Raw genomic sequence first — 15,955 nt, forward strand, 5'->3', positions numbered from 1 at the left:
GGACAGTTTCGGGAAGGGTGGGAAAACCTGCTAAACAGGGTGACCAAAGCCTGAACCGGTTGGACAGGGCGGCCCCATCTCCCCCCAGCAGCGCTGTCCCTCTCCTGGCCCACAGAGCAGAGGCAGGAGACTCACAGAACAAATCGTTTTATTACACTGAGGGTGGACTGGGGCCTGTGGGAAGTAGGGGAGTGGGTGGGGGTGGGAGTGTGATGTCGGAGTGCCCCGGGGGGTGGGGGAGGATACAGAGGATCTGGCTCTGTGGGCCAGGTTGGGGCTCACTCTTGGGGGAAGGGGAAGAGGAGGCAGGCACTAGAGAGCCACTTTCCACTCCTCTCACCCAGCCCCGTGGCATTAAATAAACAAAAAGCAACTCTGTACAACAAAACATACAGGGAAGTCCTTCTCCCCAGCCCTGGACTGTGCAGAGTGGGAGGGGCAGCTCTGGAGGATGGGTTGGGCCCCCCAGCTTGTGATGCCACCCCAGGCCCCTTCCCAAGGCCATGCGGTGGGGGCAGGCAGCTTTGAACAGGAAGCAAATCTTCCTCTGAAATCCTAGGCCAACAGGTCAACCGTGTGTGGGACTCCTGGCTCAAAGGTTTTCTGCATCTCTCAGACCCTTGAGCATTCTCAGGAACAAGCAGCCTGAGCTTAGCTGAGACACCTCCAAGCCAGGCTTGAGCCCTGGTCTTGGAGGCAGAATGGGTCTGGGAAACAGGCTGGAGGTATACAGTCTCAAAGTCTTCCCCAGCCCAGGCCTCCATCTCGGCAAGGAGGAAACAGGGCCAGGTGAGAGCTGGCGAAAGCCCTCGAGAGCCCCTGGCTCAAGGGCCAAGGCAGCCCCTGGCTCAGAGGGGTCGGGTCGTTTGGTAATAGACCAGGTGCTCCATGTCCTCGGTGGTGGAGACCTTGGAGCTGGTGGGGGTAGGGGGCGGGGGATGGCCGTGGCCATGTCTGTGGAAGCCCTTCCTCTGGTTCTTGAAGAAGCAATAACCCAGGATGGCTACCACCACCACGATGCAGGTGCCCAGCAGGACTGCGATGGCCACTTCCATGGAGCCTGGGGGAGGAAGGGGCTGACTGCAGCGTTCCCAGAGCCTGCTTAGTTCTGACACCCACCCCTACTCTGTATCGAAGGGACCAAGGCAAGTGGATGCCGGGTGTGGAAGGACCTCTGGCCCTCGGGCAGCTGAACAGCTCCATTGAGAGCTCAGTGGGAGGGATTCTGATGGGCCTCGGTCTCAGCTCCAGGTTGCTCTCCTTGCAGGCATCACAGGGAGGGGCCTGGGACTCTGACGGCACACCCCTGGCACGTGCATTTTTATGCTTCTCCCTTGCCCATGGCAGGTATCACTATTGATTGTGGTGCTCTGTCCCTTTAGCCAACCTCAGGATCCTTCTCAACACAGGTTTAGGCAGTCACAACCAATTGTGTGGAGTTGATCCCTGAGTTGATACCTAATTCAGTGGTGACAGGGCGGACTGGGGCTTACCTGTGTTGGGAACGGGGCTTTCCCGCCGAAGACCAAACACATCCTTCTCTACAAAATGATGGGGGGAGAAACAAGTCAATCTGAAGGGCTCAGAGACTCAGCCACTCCTCAGCAGTGCCCCAGACCCCCCCACTGCCATCCTCTCCCACCCCCATTCCAGCTGCTCTGAGGACGAGGTGTGACCAGCCCAGGCCTTGGGACACAGCCCAGTGTTCTAGTGCTCCAGCTAAGCCCTTCCCCTCCCCATCTTCTTCCCCCACTGCCCGGCTCACTGGAGATGCCACGACAGGACTCAAGGCACTGCTCCTCCTCCTCAAAGTTGTTCTTGTTGCCATAACAACCGCCATAGGTAAAGCGGGCGCAGCGTTCAGTGAAGGGGTTATAGTACCAGCGTGGGATGCTCTCCAAGCAGAGGCCGGTGTCTGGCAGGTCCACGCAGTGGCCTGGGGGGTAAAGAGCAGGCAAAGGGGGGAGTGTCCACAAGGCATCCCTGCCACCACCAGGCTCCACATGGCTGCTGCATGTCACCTCCCAAGCCACCTCATGCTGAGGATGGCTGTGACTCAGTGAGGGCCTCAGGGGCCCCAGAAATATTTGGCCCATCTGCAGTGTTGCCAGAAGCAAGGGAATAAATCCAGGAGAGTAATCTTAGGCCCAGAATTACCCTAGGCTGACTCACATAACTATATCTTTTTCAATTTTCTTTCAGCATTCCTGATTATATCAAGGACTTGGTTTTCTCTCTATCACTGGATGGTCTAACTTTTAACAAAGAAAGCTCAGGATCTGGGCCTTGGCAGGCAACAGTGTCCAGCTAGAATTGATTACCATGTTTCATTGTACTTTTTTAAATAGTCAGTCTCAATTTGTGGCACATAATAGAGGCTTTCCATTTATGGTAGTGATGTAACATTTCCTTTATAATACAGTAAGTTAAACCAGTAACATCTCAGTGACATGTGGGTATGACTAAATTTCTGAAGGTGTTAAGAGGATGTCTGATGCTTGGGAAACACAGAAGGAAAGCCCAGGAGGCGCACCCAGCCTGGTACACCCAGCAGGCCCGTTTGGTATGTTGATGGGATGAGTGAGGACGGCAGTGGAGCCCTGACCCAGGGGACCTGTGCCGGAGCTCACCTTTGTCTCTGGGGAAATGGATCCTCTGGAGTTTATCAAAGTCACTGGTATCTGCAAAGATGAAAGATCAGAGACTCAACAAGAGTCTCTCAGAGGGGCAGGGCAAGCGGTCCAGCCCTCCCCGCGGCTGCCCACCGCCCCTCCATCTCCCAGGCCTCACATTTTTCACAGGTGGCCTCGTCGGAGGCGTCGGGGCAGTCGGGAGTGTCGTCACACTCCAGGAAGCTGTCGATGCAGCAGCCATCGCTGCAGCGGAACTTGCTGGAGTGACAGGTGCCAGAGCACACTGGGTGGGGGCAGGACGGGGCAGTGTGTGAGGTCAGGCTCCAGCAGAGGCCAGCAAGTACCAAGGGTCCATCATCTACTTGGCCCTTTCTACCCTAATACGACAGCATGACCCAACCCCTGTTCCCTTTCCACCCCCGCCCCCCAAACCCTGCTACACGCAAAATGGGCAGACCCAGATTAGGAGGATGCTGGGCTGCAAGGGGTGGGTTGTTTGTGGTCCTCCACATCCTATGAGGGTAGGACTGGTTTGGGCCAAGGCAACATGGTCAGGGGCCTAGACCTGATAAGGGCTGGAGGGCTGGCAGGGGTGAGAGGAATAGGGAAAGGAGCAAAGCCCACCTGGATGGTGCCTTTCCACTGAGGGGCCTAGGAGAGAAAAACCGAGAAGTGAGAGGAGGCAGGGCCAGGCCCCGAAGGGCGAAGGGATGAGCTGACAGGGGCCTGGGGACAGGAGACTCCCCCACCCACCTCCCTGACCTGTGACGAGGTAACACCTACCCTGAGGGAAAGTGACCTGAGCCCCAACACTGCTTTGCAAAGGCCCACCTTGCACATTGCGGCAGGCGAGCTTGCACTCTTCTTCCCAAAGGTAGTTGTTCTTGTTGCCCAAGCAACCCCCATAGACAAAACTCTTGCAGATCTGTTCCGTGGGGTCGTAGTACCAGCGGGGGAAGGAGCCTCGGCAGCGGCCCACCTTGCTGGATGCGAGGCAGTATTCTGGAGGAAGGAAAGCTGGTGAGGGGGGTCTGCGGGCCCAGTCAACTGAGGTAGGGGGTGGCTCCTAGTGCTACTTCCCACCCCCTTCCTCACCTTCTGTCTGCTTGGCGGACAGCACGGTGACTGTGACATTGGACGTGCTCTCTGGCTGCTCTGAGCCGGCCACTGTCAGCTGGAACACATAGCTGCCTTCCTTGAGTCCCCACAGCTCCACCTGGTCCGGGTCATTCCTCTACACACAGGAGTGGCCATCAGGCTGGGACCCCTCGATGCCCCTGGGCTGCCCCAGGTCCCCCTAGCCAACCCCCCACCCCCACTGGGGAGAGCAGAGGGACTTGGTATTAAGTGTATCCTCAGCTCCTATCCACCCCACCCTGTCTGGAGCCATGGGTTGGCTGATGGCCTCAAAAAAGGGGCCCTGGAGAGCTGAGGTGAGGGTCAGGGAGCCAGCCCAGTGTCTCACCTCTACCCGGACATCTGTGTCACCCTGCAGTAGGTGCCAGTCTGTGTTCTCACTCTTCAGCATGAGGGGTTCCTGGGGCTGTACCTTCAAGTCTATGCCTGCCAAGCTCTTGGGGATCCCGGACCCTGAGAGGAAGGTGAGATAAGGTGAGGTATTCATTCTCACTGAATGGACAGGATCTCTCCTAGGGTGAGGGGTTGGTGCCGTATGGGTGACCTAGACCAACCTGAGACTTGGCAGCATGCACAGGGGTACAGATGGGCGTTCACAACCAAACCACCTTCTTGTCCTCTATTTAGATATATTATACTACGACGTTTTTATGTTGTAAAACCAACTTTCTGAAGCAAATAACCGAGCAACATTGCCATCTGATCCCATTTAGGGAGAAAAAATATATATATATATATGCACATATATTTGGAAGGGGGGCTTTTCCTGTTTTCTATAATAAGCAGGTACTTGTGATAATTGCTTTAAAAAGTTAGTAACAACACTTTTGAAAAGCCAGATAAGTTAATGTGTAATTAACACCATCACCCCTTACTCTGTGGCCTAGATCACTGCTGAGAAACCCATCTGGATAGAGGCCTTAAGCACAGAGTCCCCAGGCTGTGCCGTGTCAAGCCTGGGTGTCCCAGGATGATTGGCCACGGAGGAGGATGCCTCTGCCATCTCAGACAGACTCAGCCTCTAGTTACAAGAGGACCCAAGGGAACCATGCCCTCCCTCGACCAGAGGGTACCCGTGCCTGAGGCTTCCTCGAGTCTCAGGTTAGGGCTGGAGAGAGAAACAGCACAAAGCAGGATTCCTGCCTGCAGTGGGTTGAATGGTGCCCCCCTCCCCAAAATGTCCGTGTCCAATCTCCAGAATTCATGAATTGACCTTATTGGGGAAAAAAAAGGTCTTTGCAGAATTAATCGATTTAAGCATCTCCACATGAGACAATCCTGGATTGGCTGGGCAGGCCCTAAATCCAATGACAAGTGCCTTTAGAAAAGAGAAGACAGGGAAGGAAAAGAAGGCTGTGTGAAGACAGCAGGAGACTGCAGTGATGCAGCCAGGAGCCAAGGAATGGCTGAAGCCACCAGAAGCTGGAGGAGGCAAGGAAGGATTCTCCCCCAGGGTTTTCAGAGAGAGCGTGGCCCTGCTAACACCTTGATTTTGGGCTTCTGGCCTCCAGAACTATGATACAGTACATTTCTGTTGTTTTAAGCCACCCAGGTTGTAGTAATTTGGTACAGTGGCCCTAGGAAACTGACACATGCCCTTGAGGGTGTTATGGGCCACTTAGGCAGAGAAGACCCAACAGCATGAGGCAACATGGGACAAAAGACCCAACAAGATGAAGGGATTTGTGGTACATAAACGAGACAGGAAATGGATGTTCAGAGAAGGGAAAGACAGTGGCAAGTCAGAGGGAAAAGGCGAGGCTTGTGAAGAAGACAGAAGGGATTTTTTGATTCTTTTGTTTTTAAATTTGTTTGGTTGTAGGGGAGAACGTTCTGTGTTGCAGATGACAGCAGAAAACGTGATGAACCAAAGCAACGAGCCAGGAATTTGCAAGGCTGGTTTGGTGGACATTAAGGAGACCAGCCTGCCTGGAATAGACCTCCAAGGGCCATGGATGCTGGGTCAGGGCATGTGGATGCACCAGGAGTGACATTCAAATATTTAACAACTGGTGATACAGGAAGGAGACAGACACTGGCTGTGAACAGTAGCACAAAGTCCTTGCAGCCATGGCTGCACTAGACATTGACCTCCTTGATGCCAGGTCGAGGTCCAGGAGTCCTAAGGGAGGGGTCAAGGGCCCAGGCAGCAGGGAAACTCCTGAGCTCCAGTCAGCATCTGTTTACCTATCTGTTTGGAATTATTCCTCTGGGGCAAGGAGGCTGGCCAGTGGACCAGTGCAGGGGTTCAAGGTAGATGCAACAGGAGTGATCTAAAGTAAGGGACAGCTGAGAGACGGAAAGGAGGATGTGAGAAACAATTCTGGGCAGACGCTTCAGGCTTCCGTGACTGACAGGTGCTGGGAACTGGGGAAGGAGAGCCAGGGCAAGAGCGGAAGGGAAACCAGGTAGAGCAGGAACATGTGGGTTTTAGTCAGAGAGAAGTTGAATTTGAGGGAGGGAAAACCATCCAGAGGGGAGGTGCACAGTGGGAGCTCCAGAGAAGCCAGAGATGGAGAAAGATCTGGAGTCATTAACAAAGCTGCCCCTTGTTGAAGTGTGCCGGGCACCAGGCTAGGTACTTTACCTGCAGCATCTCCATTAGGGGTTGCCAAACTACGGCCCATGGGCCACATCTAGCCCACCACCTGTTATATTTTTAAATGATTGAAAAAAATTTAAATAACACTCCGCGACATGTGAAAAGCACATAAAACTCAAATTTGTATCCATAAATTAAGATACAGATTCACCTATTTATTTACATATTGTGGATGGCAGCTTTGACATTACAATGGCAGAGCTGAGCAGTTGTAACCAACACTGTATGGCCCACAAAGCCTAAAATATTTACTATTTGAACCTTCACAGAAAGTTTGTTGACCCCGATCTACATCGCCTACCTTCCTAACCATCCTGCCACAAATGCATTCTTTCCACATGAGAAAATTGACACCAAAGAGGTTAAGTGACTTGCTCAGGGTTGCTGAGTTTCTAAACAGCAGGGCTGGGATTTGAATCAGGTTCTTCTGACTCACGCTCTCTCCAAAACATCAAAGTGCCACACTGCAGGTCATACCTGCTTAGAGCTATGATTTTGATTGCCTTTATAATGTTACGGTTTTGTTTTTGTTTTTAGCTTAGGTAATACACGTACATAATGAAAAATTTTAAAAATACTAAAGGGTAGTGAGAATTAAGTCCCCTCTTCTTAACCCTTCAGGTTCCTCTCTCCAGAGGCATCCACTCTTACTAGTCTGGGTGTGTGTGTGTATGTGTAAATATCAAGAGAGAGAGAATTGAATTCACAAGCATGCAGGTTCTTCGTCTTGCTTTTCCCTTAACACATACTGGAAATCATTTCATAGCAACACATAACAAACTTTTTTCAGTTGCATAGTACTCCATTGTATGAATGTGCCATAATTTACAACATGTTTAAGCAGTCCACCAGTATCCTCTTAATTTGGATTCTTCCTTTCTTCCTAAGAACTAACCCATGCTGCTTCAGGGTTTATTATTATTAAAACAGCACCACAGTATCCAATTATAGGATGTGTTGACAGACACCTAGATTGTTTCCAATTCTCTGCTCTTATAAACAGTACAGTGAGTGACTGGCTGGTAAGTTGTTTTCCACATGTTTAAGTATAGCCGCAAGATTAGTTCCTGCAAGTGGAACTGTGTTGAGGGTTATGTTATGTGCATTTCAATTTTTGATGGATATTGCCAAAACTGCCCTCCACAGAGGCTCTGCGGAGGGTGTGTCAAGTGAAAGAGTGTGTTCAATGGAAGCAAAGGTAAAGAGATAAGAACACCTGGTAGGAGGCTGAGTCACAGGGAGTCCTCTTTGATGAGGCAGAGGAAACAGAGTCAATAGGGGACTCACAGAGGGTGGTCCCAAAAGTGAGAAGAACAGGACACACAGTGACAGCAAAGGGATGGGAGAGGAGAGCTTCAAAGGAGAAACATGTCAGAAGGTGCAGAGGCCTCCAGGAATGAGAAAAGGGAACCAAGGTTACAGGGGTTGAGGGGAAGTAAGGCTGGGAGAGCAGGCAAGTACTTGTCTGGAACCAAACCTCAGCCTGGTGGCTTGAGGGCCCAGCAGGGGCCAGCCCCAGGCCCTGAGGTGAGAGGCCAAGCCAAGGGGGCAGTGAGCTGGGAGGAGCCCATTCCTCCCTCCTTGCATTTTTCAAAAAGTAATCAGCAGTCTGAAAGGGGAAAGAAGACAGATTACTTGGCAGTCTACTTAGCAGACAGACAGGGCTAGCCCCATCGGCCCCCAGGGTGGAAGTGGCAGCAGAGTGATATGTCAGACCTTGGGCCGAATCAGCAATGTCCACCCACACGCAGCTGGTCCTCTCCAAGTCCCAGCCCCTAGGAGCAAGGGGCAGATGCCCTGCCCTACCACTCCCTTTGTCCCACCCCCAAGAGAGCAGAGGGCCAGAGTGGCAATAAAGCCAGCCCCTCCCCCAGCTACCAGGCCTCAGGACATCTCCAGGGCAACAGACTCCACCTTCTAAGCCACTCCTCCCTCAGAAAGTAGGGGAGAGCAGGGGAAGGGAGAGGAAGGACCCAGGTACTCAGGAGGCCCCAGGAATCTGGATTGGACCGGCCTAGCCACAGGCAGGGAAAGGGGAACAGATCGAACCACCCTGCGGGGGATTTCCCCAGTGCAAGAATCAAAAAACCCCTGAACACTCGCTTACCTTGCCTGCCTCGGTCTACCCTGGCCTAGCCTCCAGGATGCCATAATGTTTGTACCCACTTCCAACCTCTCTGGCCAGGCTTAGCTGAGAATGGACTCCCTGACACGCGCACAGCATCCTCCACTCACCCAAGCACTGCAGTGCCCTGAAATGGCTAGGGTTCATGCTAAGTCTAAGCTTTAGCCAGCTCCCCACAGGCCCCAGGAAATCTCCACGCCATCCTGAGTTGTCAGCTAGGCCAGTTAGGGGGTGGGGAGGTTTCCAGAAGAGGAAAGCCTCGTCTAGCTCTGCTCCCTGACCAGACCCCAGAGTTTTAGGCACTGGCTCAGCAGTGGGACTCCGATGGGTCTTGTCAGAGCAGGGAGGGCACAGGCATCTCAGGTCAGTTAGAGTCATCACCACCTACACTCTGCTGCTTCCTGTGGAACAGGCTCAGGCCCTGATCCAGAGGGAACCAGTGGCCCAGCCTAGCCCAGAGACAGTGTCTGCCTCCCGGAATCTCCATTCCACCTCTCCTCAGAGCTCCAGGAGAGCTATTGGGAGGATGGGGAGAAGAGCAGGCCCTTAACCAGGAAAAGGGTGGGCAGAGAAATCCCTTCTCTGCTTGCCAGAACTGAGCACCGCGACTCAGCCCCAGCCAGTCCTGGCCCCTGGGTACCCCAGTCTCTGGTTCTGTTGTCCGCTAGGGTGTCAGAGACAGGTTTTCTACCAGAAAGGTGCTCTTATGTGGAAAAGAGCACAGGAATTTTGGAGGTCCTGCCTGGGGTTGAGTCCTAGGTCTCCCATTTGTGGGCAGTGTTATCCTGGGCAAATTATTTAACATGGGAGTCAGTTTCCTAATCTAAAAAGTGGGACAACTACTAATAGCACCCTTTTCAGAGGTGGTTGTCATGATGCCTAAGTGAGAGGCTGAGTGGCACAGCAATCAGCAAACTGTAAAGTACTAATAGAGGTTATTAGTGTGACCCATCCCTGCCCTGGAGCCCCACCTGGCCAGAATAGCAGGTGGAGAGAATGGGGAACGAAGGTCTCTGGAGGGGCCCTGATCCCAGTTAACTGCTCAGTCCCAGAAGGAAAGAGGAGGAGCCCCGGGTCCCACTTTGCCTTTATCCCTCGAAGTAAACAAGGTGAGCAGACAGCTTGGCTACCAGATCCTAAGCAGGAAGAGCCCTGACTGCTTACGAGTGTGCACACACACATACACTTGCCTGGAGAGATGACATCCCTTCCCTACCAGGTATACATACCATTGGGCTGACTCAGCCAGCAACCCTCCTCACCCCCACCCCAGAGCCTCTATACTGCTCCCTCCCTAGTTGGGTCACCCCCCCAGACTGGGTTTGTTTTTTATACTCTGGGGATCTGGCAGTTTTCCTCAGACCACCGAAAGTTCAATACATTGGAGGAAGGGTGCAGAGAGATGCTATAACCAATCCCAGCAGTGGAGATGGAGCCTATCCTTCACCAGGTTCACTTGATGGCCTCAAGGTGCCTAGGACAGTGCTTGTCCGGGAATACCTATCTAGTCACCAGGTGGCCTCCAGATAGTTCACTCTCTGCCCTGGCCAGGCCTATTAGGGCCAGAAGTGGGAATCCCCAGAAGCTGCCTCCTCGTTCCCATACACACATCACAGAGCACCAGCCCACTCTCCATCCTGAATTTAGGAGCCATTCTGGGCTCTAGAATGTCACCCCTCCCCATTCCTGTAGCCTGTGTCCTTCATTTACTGTTTATGCAGCCTACTTCTAAGGAGGAGTTGGGGTAGAATGGGTTTCTCCTCCTAACTCCTTTCTGATGCTGGCCTCGCGCAGGACTCCATAACCAGCCCCTTCTCTGGGTCGTCCCAAATCCACCCATCCCGCCACCCTCGTCCTTACCTACAAAGCCTTGGGTCCGCAGCTCGCGGTAAGATCGATAAACCTCCCGCCTGAGGTAGTTGATGAAACCCTCCCTGGGTGCGAACTTGCACACAAAGTTCTGTTCGTAGAGGCAGTCGATGAGGAAGCAGGAGGCGATGGCGTCCTCCCCGCCGTCGGGCTGTAACTCCACCAGCGCCAGATTGCAGTTTTCGGAGCTGCAGCAGGCATGCACGCAGTCCCGGCCGCGGCGCACGGTGAGGGAGCGCAGAAAGGTGGCCCCGTTTCTGACCGAGGCGTTGGTGTCCAGCACGAAGGCAGGCACCCCGGGGGTAAAGCGGCCCAGGCAGTTGTCTGCCGTAAGCAGACCGGGGGGCACCGGCGGTGGCCCGGCCTGGGTGCGCAGGAGGCCGATTGCGCCCAGAAGCCACACGGCGACCGCCAGAGTGCGGGCTTGGGAGAGGCAGGCCCCCGCCATCGTCCTCCCAGGGACCATCGCCCTCCTCCCCACAGGGGTCACCTTCACAGTGCGGGCTTCTGGGCTCCGAGGGTGCTAGCGACCTGAGAAAGGGGAGGGGAGGGAGGAGGAGACACCGGATCAGCCAGGAGACTTCAAGGGAGGCGGGCCGGCCGGGAGGAAGTGAAGAGGAGGACGGAGGAGCACCATGCACCCCGGGAGTTAAGTGGGGCACGCAGGCCCGGTCCTCTTACGCACACTCCCGCGACCCAGCCACTAGACGGCTAGAGTTCACGTACCCGGACACACGCACGGGCGCAGAACAAAGGGCATGCTCCAAACCCGCTCCGCCTCCGCCTCGCTCTCCCAGACCCGGGTTACCTGCGCAGGTGAGTGGGGTGGGGCCGAGGTTCCGGTCCCGGCCTCCAGCGCGGCTCGGGACGCCGCTTCCGCCCCGATGCCTGGTGTGCTGGGGATCGGCCACCTCCTCCCCTCTGGTTTCTGGTGAAACTGAGTCAGCGCGGCCGGGGCGAGGCGGACATTAACCCCAGTGCCGCCGGCCCGCCCACGCCCGCCGAGCCTTCACCGCACCAGCTTCCGGACCGCCTGCCGCGCGTCCCCGCGATCCCCGACCCCTTCCCCGCAGCCTGGTTCCCAAAGGGGCTCATAGGCCCTGGTGCCCTGCCTCGGGCCGCGCCCCTCAAGGCTGCTCTACGCCGGCTCCACCAAGTTCAGCCTCAGGTAGGGGGGATCCCGCGTCCCAGAAGTGCACCCCTATCCCCGGAGGCCAGGACAGGACGCTCTAGCGAATCGGTCACCCAAGGGTCGGGTGCTCTGGGGCGGCTGCCTCCGGCTTTCTTTTCCAGTCGGAACCAGCTTTCTCAGACCCGTGCCTGAGGCGCAAGTGAAGCTGCTGCAGGAGGAGAAATGGGGAAAAGCCCGACGCAAATGATCACGCTGTCATCGTCAGCCCTCGGGGACTCATTTCCATCCCGTGGCGGGAAGAGATCCCAGAAGCTGTGTGAATGCCCCTTTGGTAACTGGAATCCGGGATGCCCGTCGTCGCCGCCGCCTTTGCCAGCTCCGGAAGCCCTCCTTTCTGCCAGAGTGAGAAACTGAGGCGAATTCCCAGGGCCAGGCTTCCCTGCTTGACCCGCAGTGGTTCCTTTTTGCTGGAGGCCCTTCCTCATCTTGTACTAACATTTACGTTCGGGTCTCTGTTGGAGCTGAGTCTGTGTTAGCCTCATTGGTCGGCTACTTCCTTCCCTGGAGCTCAGAATCCCTCTCCTCTCTCACCAAGGGGATGCTCCTGGTCAGGAGCTGGCTGCCCTCTTCCAGTGAAATGCCATCCTTGGAAGCTAGGGGTTCCTGCTCATCAAAGTAGCTGAGTTAATAAATTTCACACAACCACGGACTCCTTGCTTTTCCTGAGTGAAGAAAAGACCATTCTTAAAAACACCATTCTCTTAAAAATCATTCTTTACAGAGCAAGATTGATCCTGTTAATGCTCTCCCCAAAAAGAGACTCAAAGCCTTTCCATGATGACTTAACAACCCCCCACCCAATGGGAACAGTCTTCCTACTTTCTCTTTTAGGCTTTGCCCACTAGGTCATTGTAGCCAAACCTGCAATCATTTTCCCTGGCTGAACTGCAACATTCCCTAACTGCCCATATTGTGGATGTTGGGGTGGGAATTTGGGGTCTGTCTCCCCTTCTCTGGATTTTCTGGGGTTTTACACTGTCCCAGACACAGTGGGGAACACAGAGCAAAGATGGTACACTGGGAATGAAGCCTAGGATTGTGCAGTTACTGGAAAGAAAGGATTTTGTTGAAATTTGATTCCTGTCTCCTTCAATACCTTATACATACAAGAATCCCAACACAGGAGACTATTACCTTATGGTACTATTACCACCAATTTATCATTACTTCCATCATATACACCATTACAGAAACCTATATCTATCAAGCCCTAACAATGTCCAAACCCTGTTCCTAAGTACTTCCCACACATTGGTCCATATACTCAAAACAAACCAAGAGACCTAAACAAACATTTATCCAATGAAGACATACAAATGGCCAATAGGCACATGAAAAAATGCTCGATATTGCTAATTATCAGAGAATAATTAGCAATTTGAATACAAATCAAAACTACAATGAGGTATCACCTCATACCTAGCTAGAATGGCCATCATTTAAAAATCCACAAACGATAAATGCATCACACCCTTTTGAAGAAAAGGGAACCCTCCTACACTGTTGGTGGGAATATAGTTTGGTGCAGCCATTATGGAAAACAGTATGGAGTTTCCTTAAAAGACTAGGAATAGACTTACCATATGATGCAATAATCTCACTTCTGGGCATATATCCCAAAGAAACTCTAATTCAAAAAGGTATATGCACCCCAATGTTCATAGCACCACTATATACAATAGCCAAGACATGGAAACAACCTAAATATCCACCAACAGATGACTGAATAAAGAAGATGTGGTATATATATATACAATGGAATACTACTCAGCCATAGAAAAGAATAAAATAATGCCATTTTCAGCAACATGGATGGACCTGGAGATTGTCATTCTAAGTGAAGTAAACCAGAAAGAGAAAGAAAAATGCCATATAATATCACTCATATGTGGAATCTAAAAAATAATAATAAAGAAAAGAAAAAAGAAGACACTAGTGAACTTACCTACAAAACAGAAATAGACTCACAGACATAGTAAACAAACTTAACGGTTACCGGGGGGAGGAAAGGGGGTGGGAAGGAATAAATTAGGAGTTCAAGATGTGCAAATACTACTATATATAAAATAGATAAAAATCAAATTTCTTCTGTATAGCACAGGGAACTGTATTCAATATCTTGTAATAACCTATAATGAAAAAATATGAAAACAAATATATGTATGTATAAGTATGACTGAAATATTACACTGTACACCAGAAATTGACACATTATAACTAACTACACTTCAATTTAAAAAAAAAAAAAACACCAAACAGATCATTTAGATTTATGTGTATTTTAGAATTTTACACAATGAATATGTCTTTTTTAAAACATCTCTTGAATAATATTTTTTAAAGTTTTCTAAATGATTATATATTTTACATAGCATTTTCTTAACTATATTAAATATATATGCATAGCAAAAAGACTAGAAAGAAACTTGCCAGAATGCTAGCAGTGGTGGTTTTTGTGTGGCAGGATTATGGGGAAACGTTTTAGAAAATTTAGAAATGTTTCTAAAATGAACATATTTTAACTGGGAAGGATTCCAGCTAAAAAAATTAAATAAAATAAAATGAACATGTTTTTCTTTTATTATAAAAAAAATTTAATAAGAAAAAAAGCATTTGAGAACAGCCTAGTTCTGATGGGGTCTGCCTACTGCTTATTTTATCCCACCACTGGAGCCAGGCCAGGCCAGGAGAGCAGGGCAGACACCCTCACCTCTGGCCAGGCCTGCATGCTCTTTATTTCCCCACCCTGCTATGACCCTGTGGTGCTGGTGGGTTTTCTTCCTATTTTATCTTGAACCTGGAGTTCCCTTATCTTGGGCAAACTTATTGGTGAATGGTGACATGCGCAGGTCAATGCTGAGATGGAAGAATGTAAATAAGGAGCCTTACTCTAGAACTAATGGGCATAACTCATTTGTGTGCCATCAAGCTTCACTGGGGCCATGTTGTGTGCTCATGTAGACTCTCACCAACTCCCAGTCTACAGATGAGGAAACAGGCTCAGAGAGGCCCCATGCATGAACCCATCTGTGTTCCAGTGTAGGCATTCATGAAGCTTGCATATTGCAATCCATCACCAAGTTCTGTTGGATATTACCCCCTAAATAGCCCTTCAATCTGTCCACTTCTCACTATCAACAACACTACAGCCCCCAGTCAAGCTCTACAGCAATGGCCTCCCAACTGACTTTCAGGCTTTCTGCACCCTCTGATCCTCTCTCTATTCAACAGCCAAGTTTATCTTTTGGAAATTTAAATCTGAACATGTCAGCCTTCCCAGCCATCCTTGCTTAAGATTTTGCAGTGACTTCCAGTGCTCTTGGATAGAGACAAAACTCTTGAACATGGTTCACAGGGCCCTGCCTAGATACCTCCACCCTTTCTGCCTCATAGCTCACTTTTGCCTTCCTCATCTCTTTGTTCCAGCCCCACTGATTTTTTCTAGTCTTTTGTACTCACCCTCTCTCTCCTGCCACAGGGACTTTGCCTGATCTGCCAGATCTATTCCTGCTGGTCCCTGTGCCTAGTTAACTCCTACTCATCCTTCAGAACTCAGTTCAAATACTACAACTTGGTAGGTCACATCCTCACTAGACATCCTATAGCACCTATTACCTTTTCTCCAGATCGTTAAATATGTGGCTGTTTTTCATTTATTTGATTAGTTGATTAATGTTTATTTTTACACTAGACTGTAAGTTCCATGAGGCCAGGGACTGTCTTTTTTGGATCACCAATTCCCAGTATTGAGCATAATCCTTGGCCTACCAGAGAAGCTGACAATTTCTTTGTTAAATGAATGAATTAATGAATGAACAAAACCCATGGACTCTTCTGATCTTTGCCTGGAAGGGCTCCCAATCCCTTCAGAAGACAGAAACAGAAGAAGGAAGGAAACACCTTAATAATTACTGCCTATCAGAGAGTATACCAGGTCATCAAAGTAACAGCTGAGTCTAAGGCTGCATTTTAGAGGCTTCCCTACCCCCTTCTCATATCCACCCTCTTCCAAAGAGGGCCAGGAAGGAAGCCACTGCAGAGAAATCCCAGGGTCAGCCTTTGAGACTGAACCTCACCAAGAAGGCAGGGAAGATGAGAAGGCAAAGAAAGGAAGGAAAGGGATGTCTACTGAGAAGGGACTCTGTTTTGGACATCATGCTAAATGTTTACATACATCTTGTCATTTAATCCTCTCCCAAACCCATTCAGCAGATGAGAAAACAGACTCAAAGAGGTTGTGAAACTTGAAGGTTATAAAACCAATGCAGGGCAAAGCTGAGTTTGAACTGGGATCTGTCAGTCTTCCTCCAAAGCCTGGGCTTTCCCAGGCTACCATCCTGGCCTCCAGCCCTCAAACACCTCCCCTACCCTGTTAACTTAGGGCCTAAAATTTCATC

At 51.1% G+C, this 15,955-nt stretch overlaps 1 protein-coding gene and 1 long non-coding RNA gene across 3 annotated transcripts; one reads left to right on the top strand and one right to left on the bottom strand.

Moving 5' to 3' along the window:
• Positions 1 to 131: 131 nt before the first annotated feature.
• On the bottom strand, positions 132 to 10,832 carry SPINT1 (serine peptidase inhibitor, Kunitz type 1). Of its 2 annotated transcripts, XM_031453290.2 has the most exons (10): positions 10,358 to 10,832; positions 4,099 to 4,223; positions 3,729 to 3,867; positions 3,465 to 3,635; positions 3,258 to 3,284; positions 2,791 to 2,916; positions 2,631 to 2,681; positions 1,766 to 1,936; positions 1,494 to 1,541; positions 132 to 1,060 (listed from the first exon to the last, which is right to left on the bottom strand). In XM_031453290.2, the coding sequence occupies exons 1-10, from the start codon at positions 10,830 to 10,832 to the stop codon at positions 849 to 851; spliced, it is 1,545 nt and encodes a 514-aa protein (XP_031309150.1). In that variant the 3' UTR covers positions 132 to 848. The 2 variants fall into 2 exon arrangements, with proteins under 2 accessions (XP_031309150.1, XP_031309151.1); XM_031453291.2 differs by lacking the exon at positions 2,791 to 2,916.
• Positions 10,833 to 11,042: 210 nt separating this feature from the next.
• Positions 11,043 to 12,205, top strand: LOC116153468 (uncharacterized). Its single transcript, XR_004137216.2, has 2 exons — positions 11,043 to 11,182; positions 11,660 to 12,205. It is a non-coding gene; the product is annotated as an uncharacterized LOC116153468 (long non-coding RNA).
• Positions 12,206 to 15,955: the final 3,750 nt, after the last annotated feature.

This window comes from Camelus dromedarius, chromosome 5 (genome assembly GCF_036321535.1).
Source record: "Camelus dromedarius isolate mCamDro1 chromosome 5, mCamDro1.pat, whole genome shotgun sequence".
Taxonomy (NCBI): domain Eukaryota; kingdom Metazoa; phylum Chordata; class Mammalia; order Artiodactyla; family Camelidae; genus Camelus; species Camelus dromedarius.

Coding starts and splice junctions, on each gene's coding strand:
- SPINT1 (XM_031453290.2), bottom strand. CDS start 10,832: ATGGTCCCTGGGAGGACGATGGCGGGGGCCTGCCTCTCCCAAGCCCGC. Junction 4,224..10,357: donor GCGGACCCAAGGCTTTGTAG/GTAAGGACGAGG, acceptor CCTTCCTCTCAG/GGTCCGGGATCCCCAAGAGC. Junction 3,868..4,098: donor ACACAGATGTCCGGGTAGAG/GTGAGACACTGG, acceptor TCCTGTGTGTAG/AGGAATGACCCGGACCAGGT.